The following is a 15,311-nucleotide window of genomic DNA, read 5'->3' as shown; positions in this document are numbered from 1 at the left end:
TCTATCTATGAGAGTTCTTTCTGCATACTAGGAGAAAGTGATTCTTTTTTCAATCCTGGCTCTGCTTCCTTTGTGGGCAACTTATTTACCCTGGGCCTTTGTTTTTTTCATTTATATCATGAATGAATGGTCTCTTTCAACTTTAAAACCTGTAATAATTTAATCTTTACTGATTCTAAGCTAATTTTAATTTTAGATTTAATCTGGGCATATGATTTCAATGATGTGGGAGAGCTCCCAGGGTATAAACTTTGTTTTTCAAAGCAAAACAGCAGTTTATCTGTAATTTGGAGTTTTAAAGGGCTGCCTAATAGCACTCAGAAGTAGTGATTGGCTCAAACTTATAGTCTGTATGTGTCAGAGTCAGAGCTTGAACCCAGATTTTGCTTAAAGATTTCCAGTTAGGGAAGAGATCATTACCTCTTGAAAAGTTAAAAGGAGGGAAGAGGGGAAAGGGGAGAGGGGAATGGGGATAAGGGAGAAGGAGAGGATGGTAGAGGAAGGGGAAGAGAAAGGGAGAGGGAGGAGGGAGGAAGAAGAAAGGAGAAAGAGGGGAACAGAGGACACAGAGAAGGCAAGAGGGGAACACAGACACACACAAGAGACACACAGGGATATATGCACATATAGACATGGAAAGACACAGATACAGAGAGACACACAGACACACACACAGAGACATGGAGAGAAATATGGACAGAGACAGACATACACACAAAGAAAGAGACAGAGACAGAGAGAAAGAACACAGAGACAGAGACATTCACATAGTGTCATTCCATTCACATTTATAGTTATGATAACAATATTTCATTTTGTTCTATTTTTTCCCTTGTTATTCTCTCTCCCCTCCTCCCTCCTCTCCTCTCTTTTCCCCCCTCTACCTTCTCTCCTCCTCTTCCTCCCCTCCCCCTCTCTTTTTCCCCTTCCCCTTCTTTTTCTTCTCTCTCCTCCTCTTTTCCCCCTTTCCTTCCCCCCCCCATCTCCTCTCTCTCTCATCTTTCACCCTATCCTTCACAAGTGTTTTACTTTTGACAACTGCTTCCCCAATCTGATCTCCTTTCTGTCACTTCTCCACTCTTCTCTTATACTTGTTCCTTTTTCTTTCCCTCTGTGGAATCATAGGTATCAATGTGTATGTTATTACCTCATTGAGCCAATTCTGATTAGAATAAGATTCAAGCTTAACCTATCACCTTCCCCCCTCTCACCCCAGATCTTCCCCCTCTACTATAAAGGCCTTTCATACCTTTTTTAACCATTTACCCCACCCTATCTCTCCCTTCCCTCCTTTCCCAGAGCAACCTTCTTGCTCATCCCTTATTGTTTTAGTATCATCCCATCAAAGTCAACTCAAACCCACTCACTGTCTATGTATACTCTTTCAAATTATCCTCATGATAGTTACAAGTATCTATGCATGTAGGAATAGAAACAATTTAACCTTATTGAATCTGATGTTTTCTCTTTCCTATTTACCCTTTTGTGTTACCTTGAGTCTTGTATTTGAAGATCAAATTTTTATTAAGCTCTGGTCTTTTAGTTAGAAATCTTTAAAATTCTCTATTTCATTATACTGGCCAATTTTCTCCTTCTTAATTTAGTTCTTTGAAACAATTATACCATCACAGTCAACTCAAACTCTTACTTTTCTATGTCTCCTTCTAATTGGACTAATAATGATAAAGTTTTTAGGAGTTGTAAGTATCATCTTCCCACATAAGATTGTGGAAAAAACAGTTTAACTATATTAAATCCTTTGTGATTTCACTTTCTTATTTGCCTTTTTCCCTCTGGTCTACTATTTGAAAATCAGATTTCTTATCTATCTCTCATCTTTTCATCAGTAATATTTAAAAGTTCTATTTCCTTAAATGTCCAACTCCCCCACCACCTCCTGCCTCAGCATTATGCTCAATTTTTTAAGCAAAACTCCATTGCCTGCAAGAATATTATACTCCAAGTTCTATGATTCTTTAATGTAGAAGCTGATAAACCTTGGGTCCTAATGATGACTTCATAATTTTAAAAATTATTTCTGGTTGCTTTCAGTATTTTCTCCTTGATCTATGAGGTCTGGAATTGCCTATAATATTCCTGAAATTTTTCTTTTTTGGAACCTTTTTCTAGAGATGGTCAGTGGATTCTTTCAATTTCTATTTTGCCCTCTGGTTCTAGAATATCAGGACAATTTACCTTAATAATTCCTTGAAATGGATCTTTTTGTTCTTTCTTAATTCATGGCTTTCAGATAGTTTAACAATTATTAAATTAACTCTCCTTGGGTCAGCTAGGTGATGAAGTGGATAGAGCACTAGCCCTGAAGTCAGGAGAATCTGAGTTAAAATCTGGCTTCAGACACTTAACACTTCCTAACTATGACCCTAGGCAAGTCAGTTAACCCCAATTGCCTCAGCAAAAATAAATTAACTCTCCTCAATCTATTTTTCATGTTCTTTTTCCAGTGAAATACTTTATATCCAACACACACACACCCCTGCCTCTATTTCTTGGTATCATAAGTTTTCCAATTGTTCAATTGTAATTTTTAAGGAGTTATTTTCTTTGGTGAACTTTTGTATATTCCTCCCGTCATCTGACCAAATCTACTTTTTAAGGAGTTGTTTTCTTCATTGAATTTTTATATCTCATTTTAAATTTTTCTTCAATAGACTTTTGTGCCTTGTACCATTTGGCCAATTCAGTTTTATTTGTTTAAGATGTTATTTTCTTCAGTATTTTTTGTGCTTCTTTTACTTAACTATTAACTCTTTTCATAATTTTCTTGCATCACTCATTTTCCCCCCAATTTTTCCTCCAGCTCTCATTTTATTTTTAAAAATTTTCTTGAACTCTTCAAGGAATTCTTTTTAGGTTTATGTTAATTTCTATTTTTTCTAAGGTTTGTAGCTTTTTTGACTTTTTCTTATAAAATTGTCTTGATCTTGTAACTTTTTATGATCAGATTTTTTTGTTTTGTTTGCTTGGTTTCCCAGCCTATTTTTGACTTTTAAATTGATGTTAAAGTATTCTTCTTTTCTGGGGGGAAGGGGGGGGAAGGATCTATAAATGATGTTCTACAAACATAAAAACACTGAGAAGCAGGAAGAATGTTTATGGGTAATAGTTTTGCAGTTGATTTTGAAATTTCTTTACTCCTGGAGACAAGAATGGCATATAAAAAATTAGGTCTTTTTATTCTGAACTGCTCAATAGAAAGTCAAAGAAATCTTCATAGAAAAAATAATTTAATCTCACTACATTTATTGAGTAGCTATTATTGCTGAGAAATTTGGCATCATAATCTGGCTCCAAAAATCGTGATGTGTTAATACACATACACACCCACACACATACAATGGTTTGAGCATTTTTATAAGTAAATTGTGCATTCAAGTTCTCTTCTCCTGTTTTATTTTGGCATAGAGGTGATCCCGGGTTCCCAAAGAACATGCCATCTGGCTTTTAATCCACATGGTGATGGACTATGTGTCCAAGTGATGAATTTGGGTCCATAACAACAGTCAAGGACCATCTGCTAATTCAAAAGGAGGTCATTATGTGGATCCCTGGAAAAAGTAAACAAATAAAATTACAGATACTTGAAATAGTGTGTGTGTGTGTGTGTGTGTGTGTGTGCATACATATACAGATGTGGTACATAAAATCATAGATTTAGCTGGTAATCCAGTTTAACTTCCTTATTTTAAAGTTAAGGAAACAATTCCAGAGAAGTGTAAGCAATTTACCAATATCACATACGTATGAAGCTAATGCTAGAATTGGGTTTCACACCAATGACCTTTTCCAAATCTAGTGTGTTTTTTTCACTATTTCATGAAGGACATAGACTTATAGGATAGCCATCATTCAATTACCTGACTTCTCCTCCATTGGATTCAAAAGAGCACTGGATTTGATGTAAGAATCTTCATTCCAATAATGCTACTTAACTGTCTTGTGTGAATTTGAATAGGAAGCTTCATCTTCATTGGGTCCAGAAGTTTTTTTTGATCTAGAAAACTAATAGGCTAGACTAGTTTATATCAAACTTATATAGCTCTTCAAAAACTCCTACAAAATATGTTTGGGTAAAAAATACTATTTACAGAATGGAAGGTTTTGGGAGAATTCCCATGGCTTTGAATAAGATCTTGTTTGGATTCTTTTCATTGCTCTTTTGATGAATTTAGTAGATTCTCTGTCAGAAAAAATTGTCAGAAAAAAATAAAGAATATCTCTGTCAAAGGTAAATTATCTCCTCTAGCTCAGAACTCAATTCCTAACTTAATAGCTACACCTAATATTGTTTTTCTCATATATGAAATGACAAAATTAGATTAGATTCTCTCTCTCCTTTTTTGATAGAATGAACTAATCTAGGGGCAGCTATGTGGTGCAGTGGATAGAGCACCAGCCCTGAAGTCAGGAGGACCTAAGTTCAAATTTGGTTTCAGATACTTAACACTTGCTAGCTGTGTGATCCTGGGCAAGTCCTTTTCAGTGAAATTATATATTTGTGAGGAAGTCTTTAGGTCTATCTCTGATCTTGAAATTGTTTTTTTGAAACACTGGTTTCATTCCTCTAAGGAAGTTAAAAGCTTTGGGTGGTTGAAGCCTCTGTTCCAGCACTAAGCTAATTGCCTTTGTCCTCTGATTTCCTACATCTCCCCACACAAATGAAATATACCAAAGATCTGGCAAAGCTTTGATTTTAAAAGGAAACCCTAGGTGACACACTATATTTGGTGATTTTCCAAGTCCATAGATTTATTAACAGTAACCTATAGAGAGCCCTTCAGTTGAAGAATAAGATTTTATATTACTTCCTGAGAATCTTGTATCCAATATCCAAAATATTATTTTAAATGTAACATCTAAATCTGCATATTATCTGCTTTGGGGAAGAAGTACAAAGTAAAAAAGGCCAAAAACAATTTTATTTTATATTGGATCTAATTTTTCAATCTGGTCGCTTAGAAAAATTATGTTATGTTATATGTATATGTTAAGGCCAGTTATTCTTTATAGTTAAGGCTAGATTAATAATACAATAATTGTGATGGGTCAAAGAACAGGATAAGATACTGTTTTAATTTCATTTGGGGAAGGATAGAACACCTATTATATGTAGGGATGTACTAGTAGAGTAAGGAATTATTATTGTATAGGAGGAAAAGAATTATGATCAGGAAGTGCCACTCAAAACAATAAGGGCACTTTCTGTGAATGGACAGAAATGAGAAATGGCAGATCAAAGGACAGCAAAAGATAACTAGTATTGGATTTTTTTGAAATTTAAAACCTAGAAAGAATGATGTGAAATAAGGTCAGAGAGGCTGACCAGAGTTAGATTGTGGAGTACTTTAAATGGCAATCTAAGGAGTTTGTGTGTCATCCTATAGCCAAGTAAGTGATAGAAAATTTAGAGGCAGGAGCCTGATATGAGAAGAAATTATTTAAAATTAGAAGTTACATATACACACATACACACACACTCACACACAGTCAACTATATTGAACATTGATTAGAAAGGAAATAGATTAGAGGCAGAAGAACCAATTAGCATGTCACAGTATTTCTTGGACAGGTATTGTAAATGGACTATTATCCTTATTTAAAAGGGCCTTATTAAATAGTAAATTAAATTTTGCTGTAATATGTATTATTATAGTAGTATCATTATGTATTAATTATTTATTAATACAGCCCAAAATTAAATATGAAGAAGTTAGGTTTGGGTGTATTTGGAAAATTGTTTAATACTTTCAGCAATCCCACACTTCACTATGACACAGGCTTATCTTTTTAACTGTTTTTTCCTCTGCAGATAGATACAACTTCGGATCATGAAACCTTACAAGATCTGAGAAACTGATATTGCTAACTATCTGCCAGGCAAAGAAAAGTCAGAAGGAAGCTTTATATGTTGTCAGTGATAACTTGTATACAAGAATTTTATGGGCTTTAAGACTATATTGGCCCCTCTTTTTTTTTTCCTTCCTTTTTGAATTCGGTTATCTCTTCCTAAATCCTAAATAGTCACTTCCTCCTTGAACTCTGGTTCTACAAATACAACTTCTTCTTCTTCTTCTTTTTTCCCCTGAGGCAATTGGGGTTAAGTGACTTACTCAGGGTCACACAGATAAGACTTGTTAAGTGTCTGAGACCAGATTTGAGCTCAGGTCCTCCTGACTTCAGGGCTGGGGCTCTATCCACTGCATACCTAGCTACCCCTTACAAGTACAACTTCTTGTAAAATAGCTCTACTTGGATATCTCTCAGGCTTCTCAAAGTTAGATGACCAAAATAGATTTCATTTTCTTTCTCGATAAAATCTATCACTCCTCCCACCTTCTTTCTATCAAAGTCACGACCATTCTTCCATTTGCTTCAATTTAAAATCCAGAAGTCATATTAGACTTTTTATTTTCACTTACCCCATATGTCCAATCAATTGCTAAATATTGTTCTTTCTACTTATGCTTTACCTCTCATACTGGTAATCCTTGCCACCAAGGAGGCTGAAGCTGGTAGATTCCTTGAACTTTGGTAATTTGGAGAAACAGTAGACTAAGACATATGGGTATGTCTGCATTAATTTTGAAATTAATATGGTTGTAGTGATGAATCCATCACTTTGGGGCTAAGTAGGGAAAGGCCACCAGGCTGCTTAAGGAGGAGTGAATTGTACCAGTAAAAAAAAAAAAAAATGAGGGCCGATCAAAGTTCCTGTGCTTGTCAGAGTAGGCCTGAACCAGTGAGGAACCCTTGTACTTTCAGTGAGGGCAAGATAGAGCAATCTAGTTTTTCTTGTTGTTTAAAAAGTTTTGTTACTTTGTGGCTAGCGCTTTACTTTTTTTTTTTTTTTTTTTTAAATCAGTATTATTTATCATGAGTACTCCTCATTTATCAGGTTTGGCTCCAAGTGACTTTTGGTTCTAAAAGTTCAGATATTCTTTGATTAAGGATGTTCAAAAGAAATTCTCATTTGAGAGACTAGTTGTTAGGTAGGTCACATTACTATCAATTTTCAGAGCCTCTTTAAATGTTCAGTCTCCTGATTAGGCTTGGCTAATTAACTAATAAACAATTATGCAGCAAATGTATGTGAGAATTCACCTTTCTCTATACCAGAGAATGTGTGCTAGCCATGAGATTCATTTATAAGAAATAGAGAACTTAATGAATGTTCTTCTTTCTGCTGCAAAAACTAGAAAAAATAGAGGAAACCTTATTTAAACAACCATGATGCATTTCTTTTGTATTAAAATTTGCATGATTACTACTATTTACTATTCTTTTTACCCATTAGTTATTTAAAGTATGGCAATTGCTTTTGGAGCCATACATAATTTATCCTTTATGAAAATGATGGAAAATGAGTCATACTGTCTTTTCCAAGTTACAAAAATAATTGCTGTCATTATCTACATTATTTTCTTTCAATTCAACTAAATGTAATCCAAGGGGGAATGCTCTGTATTGTTTCAGAATCAGGAATAATTGTTTAAGAACTCTGAATAGAGGCATTTGGAGTATTTAGGAGATAGGTGATGGCTTTAAGCTTGGATGAGTTAGATGATACTAACCCCTACCTTCTTCCTTTGCAGGAATGAATGCAGCTGTTCGAGCTGTAGTGCGGATGGGACTCTACGTGGGAGCCAAAATGTATTTTGTGTATGAGGTTAGTCTAATATTTGTTCCTTCTTTATCTACATTCATTTCTTTCTTGATTAATAATGCCAGTTATCCAAATAGTGAACTCATCTATGTATATATATGTATATTCATATTGACATGAATATTTGTATGTATGTATGTGAGAGATTGTATGTAGTGTGTAGTCTTAGAGTTTTTTATATACATATAGCTGTAGCTCTATGAATTCATACTTATGTCTATATCTATATAACATGTTTACATGTATATACGTAGTCCCAGAGCCATTATGTATCTACACACATGTTTATTATATATGTATACATAAACATATGCACATACATTATGTGTAAAGTTCTAAATTGTTAAGTCAGACTGGATTTGTTAGCACATGCCTGTAATGTCTATCACTGAGGTGAGCAGATCTCTTGAACTAGGGAGCTCAAATCTGTAATAGGGCTAAATCTGATGTCTATCAATACGGTATCAATATGTTGATTCCTCAAGAATGGAACATGTCAGGTTGCCTATGGAGAGGTAGATCCAGGTCAGAAATAGAGGGGGGTAAAGCTCCCTTGAAGATCAAAACTGAGAAGATCCAATGTGTGCCCTTTGCACTTATACCCTGGACAGACCCAAATAAATGAGTGAATGAAAAAGCTTATGTTTTTAAACAATACTGAACATGTCTTTTGTGTGTCAACTTGAGAGAAAAAAGTCTTTGAGGAAGTAGAGGAATATCTTCTCTTTTTAATACTGCCCAATCTTTTTAGAATCCCATGGCTTTGATGTCAGAAATGTTTTTTTGTTAAGAGAGATGTACACAGCTCTTTTTTTTAAAAAATCAACACTGAAAGGAAAACAACATTTTAAAAAGCTAAATCTAACCAAAGTCTTCGTAGGCCATTTCATGCTCTTTGGATGTTGAAAGGGTAGATTGCCATGGACTGGGAATTTCCATTCCCAGAGTAATTACTATATAACCTGGTGCCATCATTTGTGCTTGCCCAGCTACTTCAATGGCATGAAAAGGAGTAGTTGGCACCTTGCTGAGCTTGAGATTCCTTTGCCTTCTTCTCTGCCAAGTTGCTTTATGAATGCCTTTTGAATGTTAGTAGCAATATTTGCATCTCAATATCCAAAAATGCTCTTTCCCTTGAGGTTACTTCCTATCCCCACATTGAGGAATGTAAATAGGCATAAAAGGTTTTGTTTGACTATAAGTTCTAACTTAACACTTGCAACTTTTCCTGACCCCTTCCTTCTCCTCTTAGTAAAAAGTATATTTTAAAGAATATATTTTTTTCTGACTCCTTTACCCATCAGATATGTTCTTTTTTTAAAAGTGTTTTTTAAAAGGCACAGATGCATTAGCTTATTCCCCTAATCCCATGTTTCCATATTTTTAACTCCCATATTTAATTGCTTATGTAAATCTCTTCAAAAAGGAATTGAATTCTTTTTATCCCTTGAACAACATTAGTAATTCACATATAATAGTTTAAATTTTCAATGTGTGTATGTATTTGTATTTCCCTCATTTGATCATAGTAAGACCTAACTAGTATTAGATATCTCCTACCAGGTAAACATAATAGATATATTATCCCACATTCTTTTAGGTGGATTCAACCTATCTCACTTCTTAGTGAAGTCATGCAAAATTCCTTAGCCTCCATTTCTCACATTACCCCGCCTGTGCGAAACATTACTGGTTAATTCACTGCTTTTTTGAGGGGCAGTACATTCCATTTCTTCTGAATTGATTTAATTATTAGTTCTTTAGTTTGAACTAAAACCCTATCCCATTGTAAATCCAATACCTTCTATGAAAAGGGGCATTGGTATCTTGGGTTCAGGGATAATTGCCTGGTGAATAGCAAGAGAGAATGTGGAAGCAGAAGGCCTTTGAGAACAATGGCTTTACAGTGAAAAGTAATTCCAGGCTCCTCTAAAACAATTAGTTATGACCCACACATTCTTGAGTATTTCAATAGGTCTACATGAAGTCTTCAGGTAATTGTTTTTCTTTTTACAAATCTCACAAAACCCAATTCTGTTTTCCTAATAACAAGGCACTGGGAATTGTTCTTCCAGACCTGGACCCCTGACCTTTCCTTTTATGAATATATAGGGTAGGGAATTAGCCCAGTAATAATCTATATCTTCCTTTCCCTTCCACCCAAGGATATAAATTGCTAGGAGACAAGGTCAGATAGAGGCTATGAATTGGAAAACTATCCTACTTATATTAGAGGGTAAAGGAAGGCGATTATACCATTGTTTGGTAGTCTAATAGGAAAGAGCTCAGATGATGGCATTCATTGTACAGTCCATTAGTAGATATCTTTATCTTTATCATGGTCCAATTTCTATTCACAAACATTTTTAGTACCTACTATATATCATGGAGGATTTAAAGATAAATAAAACATAGTCAACTCAAAAATATTACAAATTTAATAGGAAGGATAAGTGATGTACACATTAAGATTATGAACATGATGAATTCATTAGATAAAAATGCTTTGTGAGTTAAGAAAAGGAAAGTATATCTTTTGGCTGAAACCAAGGAAGACTTTATGGAAGACTTTGAAGGATGGCTAGGATTTCAACAAGTTGAAATGGAGATAGGTAAAGTTAATGTCATTTGTAGAGAACATAAGGGAAGTAGATAAGTGCTATTTTAAAGAATATTGATCATGCTTTTATTTAATTTTAAAATATTTTTATTGGTGTCTTTTGTTTTTATATCAACTTCATTTCTGAATGTTTCTCTCCTATCTAACCTAATAATAGCAAACATTGGGCAAGGACTATTTCTGTTTTTATATTTGTTTATTTTTTGTTTCTTCAGTACTTTGAACACAGTAAGTGCTTAATAAATAGTTTTCAAATTCATTTAATGACTGTGTCTGACAGCATATGCTATACCCAGAAAATTGTCAAAAGTGAATGTTCCACAATTACCCTCCCCCCCCAAAAAGGTCGACCTTAATAAGGAGATCAAAGTAAGAACTTTCTTTGCCAAGATAGGAGGACCATAAGTGTGAAATTTTGAATTAATTTTCAATTTTTAATGCACTGATTAGTTTTGTTGACTTTTTTTCTTCTTCCTCTTGTTTTTTTCTTTTAACATAGTCTTCTAAAATGTCTGTCTGGGAGAGGGTAGAGTACTTAGGGAATATTTTATTTTAAAGGAGAAAAAAAAAATTAGGAAAAAGGAACCATGAAATCATCTATTCTCCCCCTCATTTCACAGAATGGAGAAAATGTGGGCCAGAAAATTTAAGTGTTTTCCCCAAAGTCACATTGGTACTGTGAGGGTGGGATTGAGCATTGAGCCAGTGACTTTGGAGTCCAAATCCAGTACTTTTCCATTGAACCACCCTGTCTGTATTCTGCATGTTACTTAGATCTTTCTTGGTTACCAGCAGATACAAAAAAAAAAAAAAAAAAAAAAAGAGAGAGAGAGAGAAGAAAGAAAGAAATAGGTCAGTGTTTAATATTATTATCTTCTCTTACTAGAGTGTATGTGACTTGTATGCTAATCTAAAAGCATTGATAGTTCTGGAAAGAATTGGCATCTTATTTGATTGAACCAGTGCTGCCTGGTTTAAACTTGTACAATTATAAATCTGGGACAGATCTACGTGTGGTGAATGATTAGTAAAAGGCATGAATGAGAGACAGAAATTTTCAGTGTCTTTCTCCCTAGTACTGAACCACTTTTTCTAGAAGAACAGTTAGCTGAAGAGTAGTCACCATTCTATTACAGAATCCTAAAAATGTCTTAAGTGTGTTAGTCAATATCCAGGCACCAAATACTTTTAACTACAATAAAAACAGATTTCCTTATGAAACAACTTTTCTATCCATCTTAAGCAATGAAAAGGGAAAGGGATATTGGTTTATTGATATACCAGTTCCTAGGTATAAACTTTTCCCAAAAAAAGAAGAAGAAGAATTGTATTTGGGGCACACTTTTAATCATCATTATTAACATTTTCTCCATAACTTTCTTAGGTTAATAATTCAAAGATTAGTAATGAAGCACTAATTTGTAATGTTTGCCACTTTCCAAGGTGTACTCATACTGAAAATTTAACAATTGACTCATAAGAGCTGGTTGAAGCTGATTTTAACACATTCCCTGGATCTCTGGGCCAGAATATATACTTTGCATAATTACAAATTGCTTTCCTGAATGGTTGTGCTAATTCACAGCTCCCCCAACATTGATTATTCCCATATTTTATCTTTGCCAATTGTCTGAATGTAAGATGAACACTGGCATTGTTTTTTTTTTTTCTTTTTAATTTGGTGCATCCTTTCATCTTTTGCCAGAAATAATTTTGTCAAGATTATTCTAATATAAACATTCATATTTGGAATACTGAAGACAAGGATGTGTTGTTTTTTGATTTTGAAAATTATTCTCTGTCAAGTCAAATTTTAAATTTTAAATTATAGTATTCCCGAACTAAAAAAAGGCACAATATCATAGAATATATTTACAAGGTTCACATGAAAAGTTCAATTGGTCTTTTGCTTCATCAAAGAAGACAATAGTCACTTAATTTTTGTCTTGATCTTGGAGAGTCATTTTCTTAAAACCACTCAGCTCTTCTTTGACCACTTCATCCATGATTTCTCCTTTTCATCTGGTTCAAAATAAATTTGAGAGATATTGCCATTCACTGAAATAATTAAAGTTTTCTTCCTTCTCTTAAAGTATGATCATTATTCTTATCTGTCTGATGTATACTGGCCAAGGTTACAGCTTCTAAGTGGACCATTCAGGGATCCTTTGTGCTTATCTGGTCACTTCATTGATTCTACTGAAGTGGTCAGCAGGGAACTTAAGCCAGTTTATTTCAAAGTGGTTAGGTCTTTGATAAGGCAGAAAAATTATTTAGTGCAGGGTACAATTTTAGAACTGAGACTCAGTGATTGATATAGTTTCTTATTAAGATTAATCTGAAGGTTTTAGACTACATCAGAAAGAAAAATAACTATTTTTAAAAGAGGTAGAGAAAGAAATTAGTCTTCTTACAGATTTTCCACTTTTTTGTTGTGAACATAACTAATTACAAGAGTAATCTAAACTCAGCAATTTCCATTTCTTACCTGCCAGTTAATTGTGAAATGTATTATTTAATTAAATCAATATAGAGAATATTCTGTATTTCACTTTAATCATCAGATTCAGTAAGGCATTAAAATAACAAAAATTATTCTTGATGTCAAAACAGTAGGCCACTATTCCAGCAACATGAGAACCTTGAAATATAGAGCTGAGGATATTGTTAGGTGTACAGAAAGTTATGCTGTTAGTGGAGACAAAATGTCTTGTCTTGTCCTCATTTCTAAATTTGACATAAGAACAACTGGTTGACTGTAAAGGTTAGAGAGTCCACTGAGTCCATATTCCATACCAGATATCTGGCTCATTTCCAGAAGTGCTTATAAGTATATTAGACTTCTCCCTCAGGAGCTTGATCTTCTACATATCATGATAGAGAGAATGGCAACATTGCTGAATAAGCATATGGTTTTTCAAGATAATTTTCCAGGAGCAGAACTTACCTGGATATATGAGCCCTGGTCTCATGTGTATGCATGTGTGTGTATGTACGTATGAAAGAAAAAGGAGGGTAGAAATATGTCTTTGTAGTCATACTTCATGTATTAGTAGAGAATACTTAAAACAGAATCTCTTAAAACCTTCATAACTATATTCTTCCATATATTATTTGGGCTGAATGAATTCTAGTGACTCAACCTATACAAAGAGAAAACTTTTAACATGGGTACAATATATAATACAGTGACCTTTTTGCTCTTTTCCCTCCCTTGTTCCCTTCACTAATAATAATAAAAATAATTCTTGCTACATAAAAATAGCAGAATGAATTATGAAATCTATTTTTATCATTTTAAATATACACATTCTGCTATTTAAAGTAATTTCATGAAATTAGTAGATGTGTAAAGGAGGAAAGGATTCTTTAAACAGTTAATTGCTTTTAAAAAGAAATCATAAATAAATTATTTTATTAATGGTCTACAGTTTTAAGTTGGTGAGTTTTTGTTTGTTTGTTTGTTTGTTTTAACTAATATAATCTGAAGGGAATTAAAGCTTTTAGTAAGACATAGGTAATGACTTTATGGGAAGAGTCTCTGCCAGTAGCATGTACTCTTGGAGTAAAGTTAAAAACCTGTACAAACAGAATCACAGCCTCAGCTATTCTGTACAGTCTTCTAGCATCAAGACCTTCCCCCCCCCCCCCCAATTTTAAAGAAAATTGTGCCTGATTATCTCTTGTCCTCTCTAGGGGACAAAGATGAAGGAAGGAAGAAGGATAATTACCCTTGATTTTTGGCATTGACAAAAAAGCCCATGCCTTTGTCTTAGGCAAGAGGGGAACCTGAGAAATTGGGCTAGGACATACATAACATCTTTGCTTCTTCCTAACCTCACTCCTAAACTGGGGGGGAAGGGGGAAACGAGCTTTAATTGGTATACTGGAACATTTTTTTCATATGCAAAAAAAACTTTCTTTGTGAGACATGGCCTTGTTTTATTCAACAATTCAGTTAAGACATTCAGGACTAATAAACAAGAAACTATTGTGGGTTTCAAAGGTGATAAGTGGGTAGGTAGGGAGTAAAGAACAGAGCACCATGGGTTTCAAAGTATATATATAAATATATATCCATACATCCATGTATATCTATTGGGTGTGTGTGGGTGTGTGTGTGTGTGTATAGATGGTAGGGTACCGAGCTTTATATATCTATATATCTATCTATATATCTATATCTATCTATATGTGGGTTTTTATATACAACATATATATATACATATGTACACACATAACTTTAATTATAAGTAATCAAACGTGTGTGTGTAGGTGTAGATAGATGATTGAACAGAGAACCCTGTTATTCTAGAGTAGAATTGAAAGGTTAAACAGGACAAGTCTCTGCTTTCATAAAGTTTTAAGCATAGTAGAAATGTAAGCTTGATACTCAATTCTCATGCATAATGCTACCTGGTTAATGTATCCAATGTTGCTATAATATCTGGAGGCAGGAGAGGAAAGCTATCACCTTTCCAAAGAAGTTCAGTGGAGCTTTAAAGAATGAATAGGAACCCATCAGGCGCAGGTAGAGATGGGCTACAGGCTTTTCTGCTTATGAGAAACAACCTGATCTTCATTAGAGTAGGAAACATGATATGATTACCAAGGGTGGAGAGTTCAATTTGCCTAGAGTAATAATGAGAGCTTATGGAGAAAGTCAATATACATAACTATAGCCTTTGTTTTCTAGATGGCCTTGAATTGAGAAAAACTGGTTTGGGAATGTGGAGAGAGGAACTTTTGCAGCTGAGGTTAGCACTATCTTCTGGGTGGTGATGTAGCTGAGTTTAGAAAACAAAAATAAACAAACAAAAACCTAGGTATTATAAAAGGTGAGGAGAAAGTGCATTGTAGCCATGATGAGCAGCCAGTTACAAGATATGGAAATAGAAAGGAGGAGATGAAAAGTTAGGTAGGAAAGTGAGAAGGAAAGTTTCATTAGACTGTGCAGTAAATGAAGAGAACTAATGTATTATATAGGCCTGGAAAGAATTGTTGGA

At 34.2% G+C, this 15,311-nt stretch overlaps 1 protein-coding gene across 2 annotated transcripts in view; it reads left to right on the top strand.

The window, feature by feature from the left end:
• PFKP (phosphofructokinase, platelet) overlaps positions 1–15,311 on the top strand; it is a 74,340-nt gene that overhangs the window by 5,321 nt on the left and 53,708 nt on the right. For both annotated transcript variants that reach the window (XM_074267184.1, XM_074267185.1), the window contains exon 2: positions 7,615–7,688. In XM_074267184.1, the coding sequence (XP_074123285.1) occupies positions 7,615–7,688 (74 nt within the window). The remainder of the gene's footprint in view (positions 1–7,614; positions 7,689–15,311) is intronic.

Source organism: Sminthopsis crassicaudata, chromosome 5 (assembly GCF_048593235.1).
Source record: "Sminthopsis crassicaudata isolate SCR6 chromosome 5, ASM4859323v1, whole genome shotgun sequence".
In the NCBI taxonomy this organism is placed as follows: Eukaryota; Metazoa; Chordata; class Mammalia; order Dasyuromorphia; family Dasyuridae; genus Sminthopsis; species Sminthopsis crassicaudata.
The sequence above is the reverse complement of the archived record's forward strand: the minus strand, read 5'-3'. Positions and strand labels throughout refer to the sequence as shown.